The sequence below is a fragment of the Armigeres subalbatus genome, chromosome 2 (assembly GCF_024139115.2).
Source record: "Armigeres subalbatus isolate Guangzhou_Male chromosome 2, GZ_Asu_2, whole genome shotgun sequence".
NCBI classification, from domain to species: Eukaryota; Metazoa; Arthropoda; class Insecta; order Diptera; family Culicidae; genus Armigeres; species Armigeres subalbatus.
In genome coordinates, this window is record NC_085140.1 from 183439703 (window position 1) to 183458090 (window position 18388).

General features: G+C 41.6%; 2 protein-coding genes across 4 annotated transcripts; one reads left to right on the plus strand and one right to left on the minus strand.

The window, feature by feature from the left end:
• Window positions 1-1263: 1263 nt before the first annotated feature.
• On the plus strand, window positions 1264-11939 carry LOC134211358 (carboxypeptidase B1-like). Its single transcript, XM_062688146.1, has 3 exons — window positions 1264-1871; window positions 1959-2218; window positions 11612-11939. Exons 1-3 carry the CDS (start codon window positions 1503-1505, stop codon window positions 11937-11939), a joined length of 957 nt encoding a protein of 318 aa, XP_062544130.1. The 5' UTR covers window positions 1264-1502.
• A 1-nt stretch (window position 11940) lies between these two features.
• Window positions 11941-17935, minus strand: LOC134211357 (nuclear valosin-containing protein-like). Of its 3 annotated transcripts, none has more exons than XM_062688144.1 (8): window positions 17523-17935; window positions 17358-17454; window positions 16347-16776; window positions 15766-16286; window positions 15203-15705; window positions 13300-14545; window positions 12667-13242; window positions 11941-12561 (listed from the first exon to the last, which is right to left on the minus strand). In XM_062688144.1, exons 2-8 carry the CDS (start codon window positions 17418-17420, stop codon window positions 12502-12504), a joined length of 3399 nt encoding a protein of 1132 aa, XP_062544128.1. In that variant the 5' UTR covers window positions 17421-17454; window positions 17523-17935; the 3' UTR covers window positions 11941-12501. The 3 variants fall into 3 exon arrangements, with proteins under 3 accessions (XP_062544128.1, XP_062544129.1, XP_062544127.1); XM_062688145.1 differs by having other exon boundaries at window positions 16347-16475; window positions 16542-16776; window positions 17358-17935; XM_062688143.1 differs by having other exon boundaries at window positions 17358-17935.
• Window positions 17936-18388: the final 453 nt, after the last annotated feature.

Below are 18388 nucleotides of genomic sequence, written 5' to 3' on the forward strand. Positions count from 1 at the left end.
ATGGTGTCGCCGAATCACTTTGTGTTCATTGGACTGGGGGAATCAAGAAGAACTATTCCAACACCCGGATGGTGTCTCTAGAAGTTTCGGGTGAAGGGAAAATCAAGCGATATAAAGCATCGGAATCTTGGTCTACCAGAGCAAACGATGAAGATCAGTGAATTAGCAAAGGAGTTTGCACACTTCCAAAATTTACCGTTTCGGGATTTGGAAGCTGCTTCCCCCGGTATACTAATCGGTCAGAACAACATGCATCACAACAACATGAAATGAAATGAATGAAATAAGCTTATGGCCGTTGAGGGGATGGAAAAGACCCGGTATTTGCACCCCCTTTTCACCTTGGAAAGTCACTATCGGGACGAGACGCACTGTCTAGATCCTCTTCGGAATGCCCGTCGCACAACTGAAGTGTCTTGTGACCTCCCCATAGCACGGAGAGGGTCACGGTTCAATTCCACCTCTCTGCTAGAGGAAGAACCGGCCTAAATGGCCGAAAACGAAAATTCCCTACCTTCGGATCCCGTGATTGGATCGGTTCGCGATTCGTAACAAGTCCCGACTGCACTAACCGATTTTTTATCCGCCAAAGCCCAAAAAAAGCACGCCTCTTTTCACCGAAAATATCCAAATGTCTCGATTGACTCAAGTCGTAGTGGGAAAAAACGTCCGCTCACAAAGCTAGCTCTATCTAAACTGAATTGCAAATTATGTATGGCTTGTAAGCCATACTTTGCTTTGCGGATTTTAGTCCAATATAGAAGAAGTTTAAGGTAATCTCAGATTCCAGAATCAGCTTGAAACAACAAGTTTTTCACACCAGCCGAAGTAGAAATAATGTCTTGTTTCATTGTTCTTTTTATTAGAATTTCTACGCTCTATAACTAGAATATATTTATTTTTTCTAATATTTACCCACTAACCACATGTATTATATGTAATTATTAAACTTCATGTGTTGATACGAGGTCTGTATACCTAAAACAAAATCGGATGAAATCAAATCATTTCAGCTAGAGTAACAATAAATTTATTCTTTAAAATATACTTTCCAGAACGGCGCTTGTCGCACTCCCATTAAAGCTGAACTTGTCCCCGAAACATAAGTTTCTTGTTATGTTGTCCCCGCCTGCTATTATGTTTGATTATGCCAAACTATTGGGAACCGTTCAGTTCTTTTCCCTTGCCCTAGGGAACCCATCGCCAGTTTGCCAATAGACTGCCGCGTGACAACACATGCTTTGAATTCCGTTACTGGCGCGCGCGGTAGTGCTGAAAAAAAATACGATACAGGAACTAACTGCCACAAAATGTAGGTTTTTAGTGCTGATTCATAGATTCGAAACTTTGTAGGTATAAGTAGGCAATTTTTATGCAATCATCTGTAATCAGCAATCATTAGGTAAACAGCATAAGTGATGCAAATCAAACAAGCTAAGCGGAAAACGCACTAGTGACAAATCTGTAGTGAACAAATGGCTTCCTAACACCACCCGCACAAAATGATCTATGACCAATCCTCTATGTTCAAGCAATACTTGGGTCATGGGGAGGTGAATCAATATTTGGCGGATTTGGTGAAAAATTATGCAAATAAGATCGAAATTTTCTCTCGTGCTAGTTCGTACGAGGGGCGCGAAATTCAAACGGTTCGCATCAGTACGGACGTCCAGCGGAAAAAGGTCAACCGAAACTGCATTCTGTTAGATGCTGGAATTCACGCGCGCGAATGGATTACAATATCGGTGGCGATGTACGTGATCCACCAACTGGTCGAGCGAGATGCAATCAATTCGCGGCTGCTGCGAAATTTCGACTGGATTGTTCTGCCTCTGCTGAATCCCGATGGATACGAGTACAGCCGAGAACATGTGAGCTCCAGTTACCAGTTCGATGTCATTCATATAGTTTAACGTCCACCAACATGTGCAACAATGTACTAATGTTTAGCTTTGCAGAACAAAATGTGGCGGAAGACGAGACGACCCCTGGGAGTGAACCGATGCGTCGGAGTGGACTGCAATCGAAATTTCAACGTTTCGTGGGGGATTGGGATAACGCGACTGTGCTCTCTGTTGTTCCGTGGCGAGCGTCCATTCTCTGAGCAGGAAACGCGGAACGTGAGAGATATCTTCAAAAGGATTAGACCTAATTGCCAATTTTACCTGTCGCTGCACTCGTACGCGAAGGCGATCCTTTACCCACGTGCGTATTCAAGGTATGTCTGATGCAAAATACAATTCATACTATCAACCCGTTGATGATAAAATTAGCTAAAAGCTTGTTTTATGATTTTGGCAAGTCGTAAGAAGTTCAACGTTGTATTTACTTTAACTTTCATTCGAAAATTTCTAGCATTATTTAATTTGAAAATGTTATTTATTCAAAAGGAAATCTCTATATGTTCCCTTTCTTGTTTGATTATTCAGACAGGCATAACCGACGGGTGTTACAGACTCATTCTACCATGACATTACAGCATTCTGATGTATACTTCTATACGTTGCTTTTTTTACCTAATTTTATTTCCCTAACCCTAACCCTTTCCTTAACCCTTCCGTTACCAACCCCCTTTTAAAACGAAAATAAAAATCTTTTTGGCTGTAACTTTTTTGTCTCATAACATTTTTTATAGCAGCTTTCACCAAAAGAAGCAGAATTTATTCAAGTTTTAGGAGTTCTACGGATTTTCAGGTTTGGCTACTCGGTTGCGGAGTTATTCCGGATTTAAAATGGGTGTTAACTTTTGACCATTTCTCAGAACGCATACTTCGGAAATGATTATTTTAGATATTTTGATTGGAAATGGCGCATACGCTACACCAAATATGATCAGAAATTAGATTGGTCCAAAATATGTCCTGTATTCCGGATTCCGGACGTTTCGCCGGAACCTGTTACGGGGTCACTTCACGGAAATAGGCGAATACCATCATGCGACACATCAAACTTCATGATTTCAAAAGTTATGACAATATATGGTAGTTTGTACTTCCTGGGTCATATTTGAATCGATTGGAACCGGTAAACGGATTTACCGAGTACCGATTCAAGGGTAAGTTTTGGAAAATAAGTAAACCCCATCATGCGGCAAAGCAAACTTCAGGATTTCAAAAGTTATGGCATTATATGGTATTTTTGTACTTCCTCGACCGTATCGACCGTTTATCGGTTCAAAGGTCAATCTTGGGAAATAGATAAAACCCATCATGCGGCACATGGAACTTCAGGATTTCAAAAGTTATTCTATTATATTTTTGTACTTCCTAGACCGTATTTGAACCAATTAGAACCGGTGGACAGTTTCACCTAGTACCGGTTAAAAATTTAATCTTGAGAAATAAGTAAAAAAAAAACATCATGCGCCATATCAAACTTTATGATTTCAAAAGTCATGGCATTCTATAATAGTTTTGGACGTCCTGGACCGTATCTTAATGACGGGGCTCCCACCTGCTTCAACCGCACTCTGCAACTGCCATCGATGTGTCCGCGGTAAGTAGGTCCGTTCTGCCGCGTTTCTCTTGGAAAGCCAGCACCGATCTCTATGGTAGTAACCACTACCCGGTGCAGATCTCCACCAACACTCCCCCTTCTGTGGAAGTCAAGCGGCCCCGTTGGAAATACGACGAAGTGAACTGGGAGGAGTACGAGTGCGCCACGTCGATCGCTTGCGCGGAACAACCTTCCTCGTCCATTTCCGACATCACCAGCATGATCCTTGCCGCCGCACACCAAGCCATCCCCCGGTTCAGCGATCGTCCCGGCTGTCGTTCTCTCAGATGGTGGTCCGAGGAAACACGGCGTGCAGTCAAGGCCAGGCAAAAAGCCCTTCGGGCATTGAGAAAGCTAAGTACCAACCACCCTCTCAGGCCAGACGCCCTGGACTGTTACAAGCAGAAACACCGACAGTGCAAGATTATCATCAGGGAAGCGAAGTCCAAGCGATGGGAGGATTTTATCGACAGCATCAACCCGTCCCAGACCTCCGCCGAACTTTGGAGGCGAGTAAATGCGATTAGTGGGAAATCGAGGGTATCTCCAATCCACCTCGATCAGGACAACCGTACGGTGACTACTTCGCTTCCCCGGTAGCAGTTTCCAAGTACCCAGCCGACTTCCAGAGAAACATCGCTACCCGTAATCTCCACCTCAACACCACTCTTATTCCCGCGGTCCCGCGGCTGCTGCTGAACCAGCCTTTTCCAGCAGGAGAGCTGGCCCATGCGACATGAAAACGTTGAATTGCTTCAAATGACGTGTACGGTTACTGACCCTCAGCTGGTCTCGATGAGCCATGACCTGAACGTTTCCAGTTGTAATCCAAAAATGGTATCCGAACCGCGATTTGCCGGCGTCTGACCTTTGCCAAGCGTGAAATTCACCTGTTGCCAGATTCTCTCGATGCAATCGATTAAACGTCTTCGCTGTTGTTTGGCCAACTCCTTCGGAATTCTGGATGCCGTTTCACAATGATCCACCGAAGGGCTCAAATCGGCGTGGAGTGAGAATGCTGCCCGAACCAAACGATGTCCTGATGAATGCGTGAACAGCAGATATTTCCTTAGACCAATAAAACACATCTGGTTCCGAGCGAGTATCAGATAGAAGTGAACTCGTAATCTTTATTCACACCGAACAATCGTTGTACATAACGACTCAATCGTTCACAGTATATCTATACGTTCGAGAGTGCGATCACGCTAATGAGGATGCAACATATTCAAGTTAGTTTTAGTGGTTACACAGTTGGGAAATTTGATTTACTTTTCCTTATTATCCAAAAAAAAAAACAATTTTAAACATTGACCACAATTATCCAATATAGGAATTGGAATCTGTTTTGAAATTGAGGCGATTTACATATTTTAATATGCGACATTGCACATTGCCATTAATTTTTATCATTCACTTTTGTTGGTGAATGAAAAAAGGAATACGAATGATAATCTTTGAAAATTTCATTTGGAAACAGTGCTTGAGATAGCGCGCGACGATGAGCGCGGGGCACGCGCACTTAAGTTTTTGGACGTGTCACATCCAAAGCACGCTTAAAATTTTGATTGATGCGTCCCTTGATTGCTCAGCATACTTCGATTCTTATGTGCTATGAGCTGGTATTATAGTAATGGGCCAAACACAATTGATACGTTTGCGTGCGTTTTGACAGTTTTCCCATGAGAAAACTATCAAAACGCACGCAAACGTATCAATTGTGTTTGGCCCATAAGAGTCTCAGTAGCACATTTGTGTACGCATGAGAATAAAGTAACTCTGCTTTTCGACAAGAGTTTCCGGGTTGTAGGACAAAAGGTCGAAGGTCAAAAGGTCGAAGGACAAAAGGTCGAAGGTCAAAAGGTCAAAAGGACAAAAGGTCGAAGGGTCAAAAGGTCGAAGGGACAAAAGGTCGAAAAAAAAATCTGAGTCAAAAGGTCGAAGGGACAAAAGGTCGAAAGGACAAAAGGTCGAAAGAACAAAAGGTTGAAAGGACAAAAGGTCGAAGGGTCAAAAGGTCGAAACAAAAAAGTCTGAGCCAAAAGGTCGAAGGATAAAAGGTCGAAGGTCAAAAGGTCGAAAGGACAAAAGGTCGAAAGGTCAAAAGGTCGAAACAAAAAAATCTGAGCCAAAAGGTCGAATGTCAAAAGGTCGAAGGTCAAAAGGTTGAAGGTCAAAAGGTCGAAGGTCAAAAGGTCGAATGTCAAAAGGTCGAAGGACAAAAGGTCGAAAAATCAAAAGGTCGAAACAAAAAAATCTGAGCCAAAAGGTCGAATGTCAAAAGGTCGAAGGGACAAAAGGTCGAAACAAACAATCTGAGTCAAAAGTTCGAAGGACAAAAGGTCGAAAGTAAAAACGTCGAAGGACAAAAGGTCGAAATAAAAAAGGTCGAAAGACAAAAAGTTGAAAGAACAAAAGATAGAAATTGCGGTTGTTGAACAAAAGGTCGAAAGGACAAAAGGTCGAGTCAAAAGGTCGAAGGGACAAAAGGTCGAAACAAAAAATCTGAGTCAAAAGGTCGAAGGGTCAAAAGGTCGAAAGGACAAAAGGTCGAAAGAACAAAAGGTTGAAAGGACAAAAGGTCGAAGCGTCAAAAGGTCGAAACAAAAAAGTCTGAGCCAAAAGGTCGAGGGATAAAAGGTCGAAGGTCAAAAAGTCGAAAAGACAAAAGGTCGAAAGGTCAAAAGGTCGAAAAAAAAATCTGAGCCAAAAGGTCAATGGTCAAAAGGTTGAAGGTCAAAAAGTCGAAGGTCAAAAGGTCGAATGTCAAAAGGTCGAAGGACAAAAGGTCGAAGGGACAAAAGGTCGAAACAAACAATCTGAGTCAAAAGGTCGAAAGTAAAAACGTCGAAGGACAAAAGGTCGAAAGAAAAAAGGTCGAAAGACAAAAAGTTGAAAGAACAAAAGATAGAAATTGCGGTTGTTGAACAAAAGGTCGAAAGGACAAAAGGTCGAAGGGTCAAAAGGTCGAAGGGACAAAAGGTCGAAACAAAAAATCTGAGTCAAAAGGTCGAAGGGTCAAAAGGTCGAAAGAACAAAAGGTTGGAAGGACAAAAGGTCGATACAAAAAAGTCTGAGCCATAAGGTCGAAGGATAAAAATTCGAAGGTCAAAAGGTCGAAGGTCAAAAGGTCGAAAGGACAAAAGGTCGAAAGGTCGAAACAAAAAAATCTGAGCCAAAAGGTCGAATGTCAAAAGGTCGAAGGTCAAAAGGTCGAAGGTCAAAAGGTCGAAGGTCAAAAGGTCGAAGGACAAAAGGTCGAAAGGTCAAAAGGTTGAAACAAAAAATCTGAGCCAAAAGGTCGAATGTCAAAAGGTCGAAAGATCAAAAGGACGAAGGGACAAAAGGTCGAAACAACAAATCTGAGTCAAAAGGTCGAACGTCAAAAGGTCGAAAGTAAAAACGTCGAAGGACAAAAGGTCGACAGAAAAAAGGTCGAAAGACAAAGGGTCGAAAGTGAAAAAGTCGAAAGACAAAAAGTTGAAAGAACAAAAGATAGAAATTGCGGTTGTTGAACAAAAGGTCGAAGGTCGAAAAAATTGGGCAAAACGTCGAGTGTTGATCAACCATTCCTTTGCATATTTATATTTTACCTGATATTTCATTGTTGAATTTTTCCTTCTTTTAGTCAAAGGCCGTTCTGTCGAGATTCACATATTTATATTTATTTGTGTTTCACCTGATTATATTTTATTGTTGAATTTTTCCTTCTTTTAATCAAAGGCTTGTCATTCATGTTTTGCACATTAATATTTATTTGTGTTTAACCTTATTTTCATTGCTGATTCTTTTCTTTATTTTATTCATAACCTTTTCTTTCGAGTTTCGCATTTTTCTACCGCATATGAAATATCAAGACTTGAAAACATTTCATTCTAGAATTTTCCTTTTGTTAAAACATAGGGTATTCTTATTTTCATCAAAGTATTGCTAGGCTTTATTAACTTCAATTGTAATTCATGAAAATACAGTAATATCCCGATTTTATCACCCCCCTGGTGAATTTTGGGGTGATAAAACAGGGTATGTGACAAAATTGGAAAAAAAATCTTTTTTTTTTAATTCATTGCACAAATATGAATCATTGTATGCCTTGGAAAGGCCAAATGCGTGAACAGTGCCCATTATTTCTTGTCGAAATTGCTGGTACTCAGAAGTCGTTCGTAATAAACTACAGGCGGTGAAAGTTATTTCAGTAAAATCAATGTTGTTTTTGGTATTATTTACGAAAATAAAAAGAATGACATTTTTTTTGGGGTGACAAAATCGGGTCGAAAACGTGATAAAATCGGGGGTAGACAAAATCGGGGAGTGACAAAATCGGGTCAACACTGTAGTTCTTCACTCATTTTCATCAAAATGATAATTCAAAATATATAATTTTAGCTTAACATACCATCTTCTAATGACAGTAATTTTATTTTTATGTGCTCAAAAGATAATACGTTTTTGTTCACAAAATTTGTTTTCAAGTAACTATACACGAATATACAAAATACATTTATTTTTGTTATTAGAAACCGTTACGTTACGCTGTAAGGATGGGAGGGGTATGGAATTGCCAAAATTTGCATTAGGGAAGATCCATTAATTACGTAATGCAAAAATTGGGAATTTTTAACCCTCCCTCCCCCTATGTCTGACTTTTTGTAAGAAACATCTGAAAATTTTGTATAGATCGTCACACTTCGCTCAGCCCTCCTCCCTTACGTGATTTGTGAACGTTTGTGTTTCATTTTGAAGTCAACTAGTAACCCTCTAACGCCCAAGACCGCCTTCAGACGGGAAACTTTAATATATTTTTTTAATTTTTCATTGTTCAGGTTTTTTCTGACCTGTTTTTCATTCAACCTTCTGTTATTTTTTCGACCCCCTTTTCCTTTGACCTTTTGTCATTTCGACCTTTTGTACTTTCAATTTTTTGACTTTCGACCTTTTATCCTTTCAGTCTTTTGTCCTTTCGACCTTTTATCCTTTCGACCTTCTATCCTTTCGGCCTTTTATCCTTCCGACCTTTTGTTTTTTCGGCCTTTTGTCCTTTCGACCTTTTGTCCTTTCGACTTTTTGACCTTTCGATCTTTTGTCCTTTCGACTTTTGTCCTTTCGACCATTTGTTCTTTCGACCTTTTGTCTTTTCGACCTTTTGTCCCTTCGACCTTTTGTCCTCTCGACATTTTGTCCTTTCGACCTTTTGTCCTTTCGACCTTTCGACCTTCTAACCTTTAGACCTTATGACCTTCGACCTTTTGACCTTCGACCTTTTGACACAGATTCGAGTTTCCGTCCTCATAGTTTCCGTTCACGTATTTTGCTTTCCCAAGGCATAAACGATGTCATTTTTTTTATGCATTATGTTTAGTTGAGGCTCACTCGCCGCATCCAACTATACTGAGCCGATAACACTTAATACTACTTAGCACTAAACCCCTTTCCATTTTTATTTCCCAAAATTTGTTTCACTTCTGGACTAATTCAATTAAATTTTTATCCATGTTTTGAAAACACTGATCCGTACACGTTTTTCCGCTTCCATCTTTTTACTTCGCTTTGATTCCCGGCGTTTGTGCGTTACCTCATTGTTCCTGTGTTTTCGACGTCGGTCCACTCGTCATCGTTTTGTGGTTGTTCTTCTGCTGCGGTTTTATTACTAGCTGGAGGCGATGATAACCTTTCATTTTTGTTTATCGGTGGGAAGTCGGCCTGACTGAACAACTCGTCATTTTAATTGTGTTTAACGAAAGCGAGGGAGAACAAGAACGCGTCCGCCGTTGGCGATGACAAAATATGAATTGAAACGAATTCATGTTTATAAAACAAATTGAAAAAAAAAAACTTTTAAAAAAATCCGATTTTGTCACATTTCCTATCACCCCAAAATTCAACAGGGGTGATAAAATTGGGATATTACTGTATTAGCCCATTGAGCATATTATATTCTTGTTATTCTTGTTATACTCAACGTATTCCCGGGCCGTGGCCAATCTACGTTGTATGACACTAGATAATACGTTTACACTGCTGGCTTAAATTTTCAACGTGACGATTAATATGTAGAACTCATGAAATCAATGTGAACTCGACTCGTGGAAAACTTATTCCAGGTTATCCGAGGCTTGTGATAGACCCTTTATCACAACGGACCTTTCCTTCCACTGACTGGTAGGCTCAAGCGTCCCGTCCTCTGCTTCAGACCCATAAGGGGTCCGAAACAGTTCAGTTTCAGGGTAGTAAACTTGTGAGAGAATGGAAGATAGAGGAGGAGAATGTGGAGCGGCTTGTTGACCGCTTCCGGCTCTAGCGACTGCTATGGAACCTATTTATTAGAGAATTGTTTGTAGAGATAGAAACGGTTGTGTTTATGTACATGATAGATGTTCAGACAGTTCGGGATCGCTACGATAGAGTTTGTTATAGCTTAGAAACTTTTCAGATGATTTATACTTGAGGTAGAAGGGAAATAATTGATATCCGTTTTCTGATGATTGTCGAAAAAGCTATGTAGATTGATATGATAGAGGTACGTGCAGTTTTGGATTAGCATGATCACGTTGGTTTAAGTTTGGAAACATAAAATAGAAAAGGAGGGAGCAGGAGGGGTGGGGGAACAAATACCTAACCATTTAACGTAGAAAGATTAAAATAATTAAGCTGAATTAAAATAAATCAATTAAATTTTACACTTTTGGTCGAACTTGAGTTAAAAATGTGTTCCAAGCATGCCTACCGAATTAAGTATATTACGAGTACTGATAACCTATGCTACTAAATAAAGCTCGTGATTAAAAAATGGAGGTTGGCTCATCAAAATATAATATTATTCTAGATATTCTCCTAAGTATGAAAACTGAATCCTAACTGTCCCGAGCACAGCCGCCTCTGCCACTCATAGGTAATGTCCCTCCCACCAAAATATTTGAGAACTTCTTCTTCTTATTGGCATTACATCCCCACACTGGGACAGAGCCGCCTCGCAGCTTAGTGTTCATTAAGCACTTCCACAGTTATTAACTGCGAGGTTTCTAAGCCAATGATACTTTTATGCCCAGGGAAGTCGAGACAATTTCCAATCCGAAAATAGCCTAGACCGGCACCGTGAATCGAACCCATCCACCCTCAGCATGGTCTTGCTTTGTAGCCGCGCGTCTTACCGCACGGCCAAGGAGGGCCCCAGAACTAGAACTAGAGAACTAGAATGAATTATTAGCATGTCCAGCCATTACATAAAATGATTTGTTCAAGCAAAGGCGTCATAGATGCGGGAACGACATCGCCATAAACGACACGGGACAACCATGCTCCACACGACAGTGCAACAATGCACCGAATCGGGGACCTCCTAAACTGTTCTATGCAACGCAGAGTTTAACCCTCTCTTGCGTTATGTGATGCTGAAAATAAGCTCCTAATTATTTGATGGCAAAAAATAAAAATAAAATAAAAACAATCAAACAAAATTAAAATATTCTAGCTAAATTTTACTATTTTGGTCGAGCATGGGTCAGCCGCCTAACACCTGCGTTGAAAAATATGTTCCATGCGTGCCCCCCGCATAAAATAATAACGCGTGCTAATCACTAATGATACTAAAATATTTAAATGGAATTAGGTATTGTTCCCGCTTATCATTTTAGCACCGCCAGGGGGAACTTGGCCGGTACCCACTGCACTTTTCTTTCCCTTACCACAAACAATTACCTACCATCATTTGTGATATTTCAACGGAATCTTATTGGGAATTCTGAAAAGGCAGACAATCTATGCAGTTAGATTGCCAGGTAATACGTGCACATCGTAGCACTGGTGATGCATCACAATCGTATATATATACAGAAGTATATACACTATATGATTTTTTTACTACACACGAACGAACTCCCATAAGAAACCGTGCAAGTATGTACGTCACCTTCTTCCTCACGTTAGTACCTATTCTAATTGATAGCTTTAGGTAATTTGCTTGCCGGTTTTTTTTTCAGCTAGCCCTGACTGTTAGATTTTGGCTCAGTTTGACAAACACTTTTTCTCATCTTTTCTCCCTCCCAGAGTTTAATGAGTTACAAATACACGCGGTTTTACCGAACAGCTGCTAATATTACCTATTTTGTTTATTCCTCAGGACTTTACCGCTCAATTGGAAACACCAGCATGAAGTAGCCCAGGCGGGAGCTAATGCCATCCTACGAGCAACCGGCCAAAAATATCGTTGTGGCAGTGCTTCGTCCTTTCTTTCCTTTGCCGTCGGAGGATCCAGCATCGATTACGCACACGATATCGAAAAAATCCCGTTTGCCTTGGTAATGGAAATCGCTAGCAAGGGTTTCCACCCACCGGAAACGAACATCGGTCTCATCTGCGACGAAACTTGGATCGGAATCCAAGCCATGGTCATGCAGGTTGCCATCAGTCCGAAAGTTTCTTTCACGCGCAGTAGAACAACACTCTGAGTTAGGAGATTTTTCTTTTATTTTATATACTTTTACATCCTGTACGTCAATTTTTGTCAAATCTATTATTTGTATCAATGAAAGAAAAAGGAAAATGAAGTGTTTTCTAATTGCCTTCACACCAGTCAAACTTTGTGGTCGATACGATTATTTGAACAGAATATATAGGTAATAGTTTCAATAACTAAAAGAGAACGAACAACGTCCACTACATACTTCAGACGGGGTGGGGATTCCTAAATTGTTTCACTAATAAACCTGTCGCGCATTCCTGGTCGATTGAGTTTTGCTTATTTTCCATCTACTTTATTGTTAAGTCTGATGCTAAATGCACACTGCATTCCATTACCATTCAGAGTTGAATGTTCTGCATTTCTAACTTGTTCGTATTAATTATTTTTATGTGTTAATTCCGGAATCAACGCCCTAACTCACTGCACGCTTGACTATTCATTCAATGCAACTTGCTGTTACAAATATAATGGATGTCCCAGTAATTCTGTGACACTTAAACTCTAAAGTGCTAAATCATGACCTTACAAAATCTAGAGGAGTCCTTTGTTTACTGTGGCGCGGATGCTGCGCCATATTTTCTCTTCAATCTTTCATAGTGCTTCTTGTCCTGCGGAGAAAAGAAAGAATGGTTTAGTTTCTTAGACGAATAAAAACAACAAATTCTCTTCTAAATTATAAGCGGCAGCGGTAGTAAATATCTAAAAACAATTACCTCTTCATTGACCGAAGGTTTGATGCTGCGTATCGCCTCCTGGAAGTGCAGCATCGCCACTTTAAGATCCTGTTCCGAATCGCTTGAGGCTGTGTCGTCACTACTGCATTCAGCAATCGAATCCTTCAACGTTTGCAAAGATGCTTGTCTCACCAGCCCCGCCAAATCGGCACCGGTGTAACCTTCGGTTAGTCGTGCAACAGTTGTCAGGTCAACGTCATCGGCCAATGGAGGTTTAGTAGAGTTTTTAGTGAGTGCTCGTAGAATGTCTACCCGGTCGTCTACTGCAGGCAAACCAACGTAGAGAATTTTATCCAATCGTCCGGGACGAAGAACAGCAGGATCTACGATGTCTGGTCGATTGGTGGCTGCCATCAGAAACACACCCTTTCGATCCTCGATACCATCCATTTCGGTTAGCAATTGATTCACCACTCGCATTCCGGCACTACCCTCGGAGGTATCTGACCGCTTGGGACACAGTGAGTCAAATTCATCGAAAAAGATGACACACGGAGCTGAGTTACGAGCACGTTGGAAACACTGGCGAACAGCGCGTTCTGACTCACCAACATACTGTGAAAGAAATAAAAGTTAGACACCACTTCTGTGGATAAATTAGATGGCACATACCATGTTCAACAATTCGGGACCTTTAACGGAAATAAAATTGATTCCAGCTTCATTGGCCACAGCCTTAGCTAGAAGCGTTTTACCGCACCCAGGTGGGCCACATAGCAACACTCCGGAAGGAGAGCTAAGGCCAAGTTGTTTCAAGCGCTGTGGGAATTTTACCGGAGCAAGGATAGCCAGTTTTAGTTCTTCGCGAATGTCACCCAAAGAGCCGATGTCGTCCCACGTAACATCTGGGACGGTTATGAAACCCTCACGCTTGGCAGAAGGTTGAACTGATTTTAACGACTCCAGGAAGTCTACCCGTTCTATACAGAGGGTCTCTAATTCGTCATCTGGCAAAGGATTAGATTGATCTAACAAGAGATGCATCATTTTCTCCAAAGTAAGAACAGGAGTGGGGGGTCGCTCCTCAACAACTGGCGTGGGATCGGTTTCCTCTACTGTTTCGGTAAGCTCCGTTGGGGTTTGCTCGGGTTCCTTCACTGAGGATTCCACGGCTTCATTCTTTTCAGTTTCCATCGGTTCATCAACCTTCTTCTCAGCTTCACTCGACTCGACCGTTAATGATCTTTCTGCTTCCTCAGTAGTAGATTTTGGAACTTCGGACTCGAGCTTATCAACAGACGTGCTGCTATCAGCCACCATTTCCACATCCCCATCGACAACCATTGGTTCTTCTGGTTTTGCTTCGTCTTCTGGTTTCTTTTCACTTTCAACTGCTTCCTTCGCTTCGTCATCGTTTTTCTTTTCTTCTTCAGCAGGTTTTGCATCAGCTGGTTTAGCTTCAGCAGAATCAACCTTAGCTTCTTCCTCAACCTTGTTCTCTTCATCTTTTTTCTCGTCTGCTTTTACTTCTTCATCCTTCTTATCCTCGTCTGTTTTCTTCTCCGCACCGGCTGGCACTTCGGTGCTGTTACCTACCTCGGCTTCTTTCTTATCGGCTTCTTTGTTATCAGCTTCTTTATTATCGACTTCTTTAGGTTCATCCTTGTCGTCATCTAAATTCACCACTTCTTCAACATCATCTTCAACGGCAACAACGTCATCAACTGAAACGTTGCCATTAAATTTACTTTTGTTAGTTTCGACAGTTGGAGCTGCTTCTTGTACTTCCATCACATCATCATCGTCATCATCCTTCTTATGCAGCAGCTCTTGTTCCTTTTTGCGACGAGATGCCTCTTGTTCTAGCTTTCTTTTATGTTCTGCGATGAGCGACTGTCGCTCACGCTCCGTTAACATTCTGAAAAGAAGATGACGATCAGTTTTCCAATATGTTGTCTTTTTTAATAATAAAAAATTAAACAAATCTCTTTTGATATTAAAAACAAACGCATTAACGTCAATAAACATCATATAGGGGAACGGTTCGGCACTTCATCCCATAGTTCCTATTTCCATCCCATCAAAAACAAAGCAATGGAAAGGAATTTGGTTTGTTTATTATTTTTGTAATTTTTTTCAGCAGTGAGCACGCATGTTGACAAAAAGAAGCGACGAATTTGGTGCCGTATTTCTTTGTTTAGTGATGAGATGGATATATGTTCAGTGAGATAGAGATAGGAAGTTCCCCTATTATATAGGTACATAAAAATGAATATCTTCTGACCCTTATTATAGTTTAAGAAACTAGTAACCAATCGGCGTGAAAATTGCTTTTGTGTTTTTTTTTGGCCCGGGGCAGTTTCTTATGATGGTTTGAAACCCCTCCCCTTTAGAAGGAGGATGTCCCATACAGATGATCACAAATTTCTGTGTAACTCAAGAACTGACCAAGCAAATGAAACCAAATTTGGCATAAGGTTTTTGTTCTAAGGTGGTTCGAAATCCCCCAATTTATCAATTTTAGACGAGATGAAGCTTGACAGGACAGCTAGTATAATAAAATAAAAAGATTTACCTCTTGATAGCCGTGGTTGCTGCTCTGGTAGCCAACGCGAGCAAATCAGCTCCCACATAGCCAGGTGTCAGCTTAGCTAATTCATCGAAATCGATATTCCGCTCAATTTTCAAGTTCTTGCAAATAATCTTTAAAATTTGAGCCCGCGCTTCCCGGTCGGGAATTCCCAGAGAAATTTCCTGATCAAATCGTCCAACACGGCGCAGAGCAGGATCCAGGGCATCCGGTCGATTTGTGGCCCCGATCACCAGCACACCATCACCGCCCTCCAGTTTGGGCAAATTGTCAAGACTGGTCAATAACTGGGCTACAATCCGACGTTCCATATCCTTCTGTGCATTTACTCGGTTCGATGAGATGGCATCGATTTCGTCAATGAAAAGTACACAAGGCGAAAGGACCGCTGCTTGTTCAAATACTTCCCGAATACGTTCCTCGGATTCTCCAGAAACTCCGGCTACCAGCTCAGTGGCTGGTACTTCCACCAGACCGATTTTCAATTGCTAAAAAAGCGAATAGTTTTAATAAAATCAGAAGAGAATATAAAGAATAATTCGACTTACCCCAGCAATTGCATGCGCCAGCAATGTTTTGCCCGATCCTGGTGGTCCATGTAGAAGGAATCCCCGAGGTGGAGGTAAACCCACGTGGCGATAAACTTCCGGATGCTTCACATGAAGCAATAATTCACAAAGATCGCGCAAAATTCTATCCATTCCGCCAACATCATCAAACGTGGTTTCTACAAAACGTGCCCACACTTCCTTTTTAAAGCGTTTCGAACGCGGAGCTGCCGTTGGTGCATTATTGGATTCTGTGCGTCCTGTACCAGCACTTCTATTGTTAAGCGTTGCAGGCCTTGGAGTCGGCTGTGGCAACAGAGGGTTGGAACTGTTGCTAACTTCCGAAATTTGGGGCTGGTCCAAACGTCGGCGCTTGGCTTGACTGGCTGGCAGTTGTTCAGCTGGTCGCCTCGGACCGTTCGAACTACCATTACTGGAATCAACCGCTTCATCACCAGATCTGGGCTTTTCGGCACGGGTCACCTTTGTTACCGTAATGTGCTTGTTAGAAGCAATTTGCGCTGCAAAATTGGAACAAAGGTTAGATAATATCAGTGACTAATAATTTAATATGTGCATACTTTCAATAAGTCTCATACTGTTGCTCGTTGTCGAAACAGCTTTGTCTTTGTCGCGCGAATCCGCGCCCTCATCGTCCTCGTCGCTGCTGATGTCGATCGCTTCGCCATCGTTGCCTCCAGCGCCTCCACCTGAGGGTTTATTCTTATTGTTCATGTACATGTTGGTCAGTGTATCATTCATGTGGTTAGCATTACCGCCTCCGCCGGCACCGTCTTCCATGACCTCCAGATCAGAGTTCCCGTCATCTTCGTTCTCGCTCGACGGATTGCTGTCCAGCCCGTAGCTGTGGAGAACGGTTTTGTAAGCCTGCTCCACCAACAAACGGAATGGGACAGCCTTGCGACGGTTATACTCCCGGTAGCGTTCCTGCAGCTCCCGGGCCATTACCCCAACGTCAACGTAAGTTTGGTGCACATTTTCCTCAAGGTACTGGGGGAAGGAGAAAAGATTAAAAATTTGCAAACATACATTCGGCGACGTCAAGGCCAATTTACGACCCTTGATTAATAATAGAACTCGAACCGTAAAAGCTTTAGCTGTGTTGCGCACTAGGAGAAAGTTATTGGACTAAACCTTAAATTAATCTGATCTACTAGTTTTTGTATCTAGCAGGCTAATGATGAACAATTAAATAACGAATTTAGTTTGTATTCAAAATCGCTTGAACCCTTCCACAAAAATATTGTCACAGTGAGCCCGTAGTCCAATCTTCTTAATGATAAATATTTGTCAAGTTCATCCAAGCATCTATCAACCTGATTAGATATGGACATGGATATCATGCAGACTTAAAAAATATTTGTCATAGCAAAGAGCGTACTGATAGCCTAATTAGCTAATTGAAATGTATACAGCCTTTGCTTCTGGTGAATATACGCCCTTTTCAAGATATGCTCTTGAAATAATGGCATCACTGCTTCTCTCATCAGAAGCCAGAAAACATGCAAAAACCTAACCTCAAAACAAAACAGACTCCATTTTAACTCCTACGGGAGCCCTCCCACTCTTACCTGCTTGACCCGAGGAATTATCATCGGATCGTACATTCCGCCGGCAGGTTTCTTCTGCAACATCTTCGCTCTCCTCAAGCGCTTCGCTTGCGACGCACTAAAAACACAATTCGGATCGAAAATACACGGAATTTGGACACTTTTTCGTCGGAAGCGTCTGCAAACCTGAACACCGACCGATGTGAAAGCCAAGCAAGGAAAATTGACAGCTCCTTCGGACCCGCCGTCAATCTAGTGATCTCTCTCGCACACCCGGCTTTTGTCACTCTGTCAAAGATCGCGCCGCGACAGCCGAGTCACGTCTTGCTTGCTGTCTCACTTGCACTAGGAAGCAAACAAATTGGCACAAGCAGCAGCAGCCAACCAGCAGAATTTTCAAAGATTCGAAAACGTTTTTTTAGCGGAACGCAACAAACAAACGATTACACTTTTACCGCGGGTGATATCTCTCAAGGTTCCAGTCCAAAATTGTAGCAGAAACGGATCCAGAAATTGTCGCAACAATCGGGAAACTGACTCCGCGTTGGATTTCGACCGCCACACAACACCGCGTAAATTTCTGTATAAAAATGACGGACCGTTTCGTCGGCTGATGATGGGTATACGAAAGAGCGAGACCGAATTATAAACGCACACAAACACAAATCGGCAGACATTTCAATTATGCTACGTTTAGACAAGGCAAGTGAATTGAGCAAGTCGCTTGAATCGAACGCAAACTGAACGTGTAAACACCTTAATTCAATTCACTTGAACGAAAAGAAAGTTGAACATGTTCAACTTTTGGCAAGTCAATTGAATTCAACTGAGTTGTTCAATTCACTTGCCCTGTCAAAACGTAGCATTAGGGTTGTTCAATTATAAAATGTTAGCGATTATACGATCAATAATATGCTGCTCATGAACACTCACACGTAAAAAAATAACCTTATATGTTATGGCAAAAAACAATAGAGGTAATAAACTATAGAGGACGATTGTCGCTGCGGTTCCCTTTGTTATCGTCCCCAAACATGTTGGGTACCTATCTG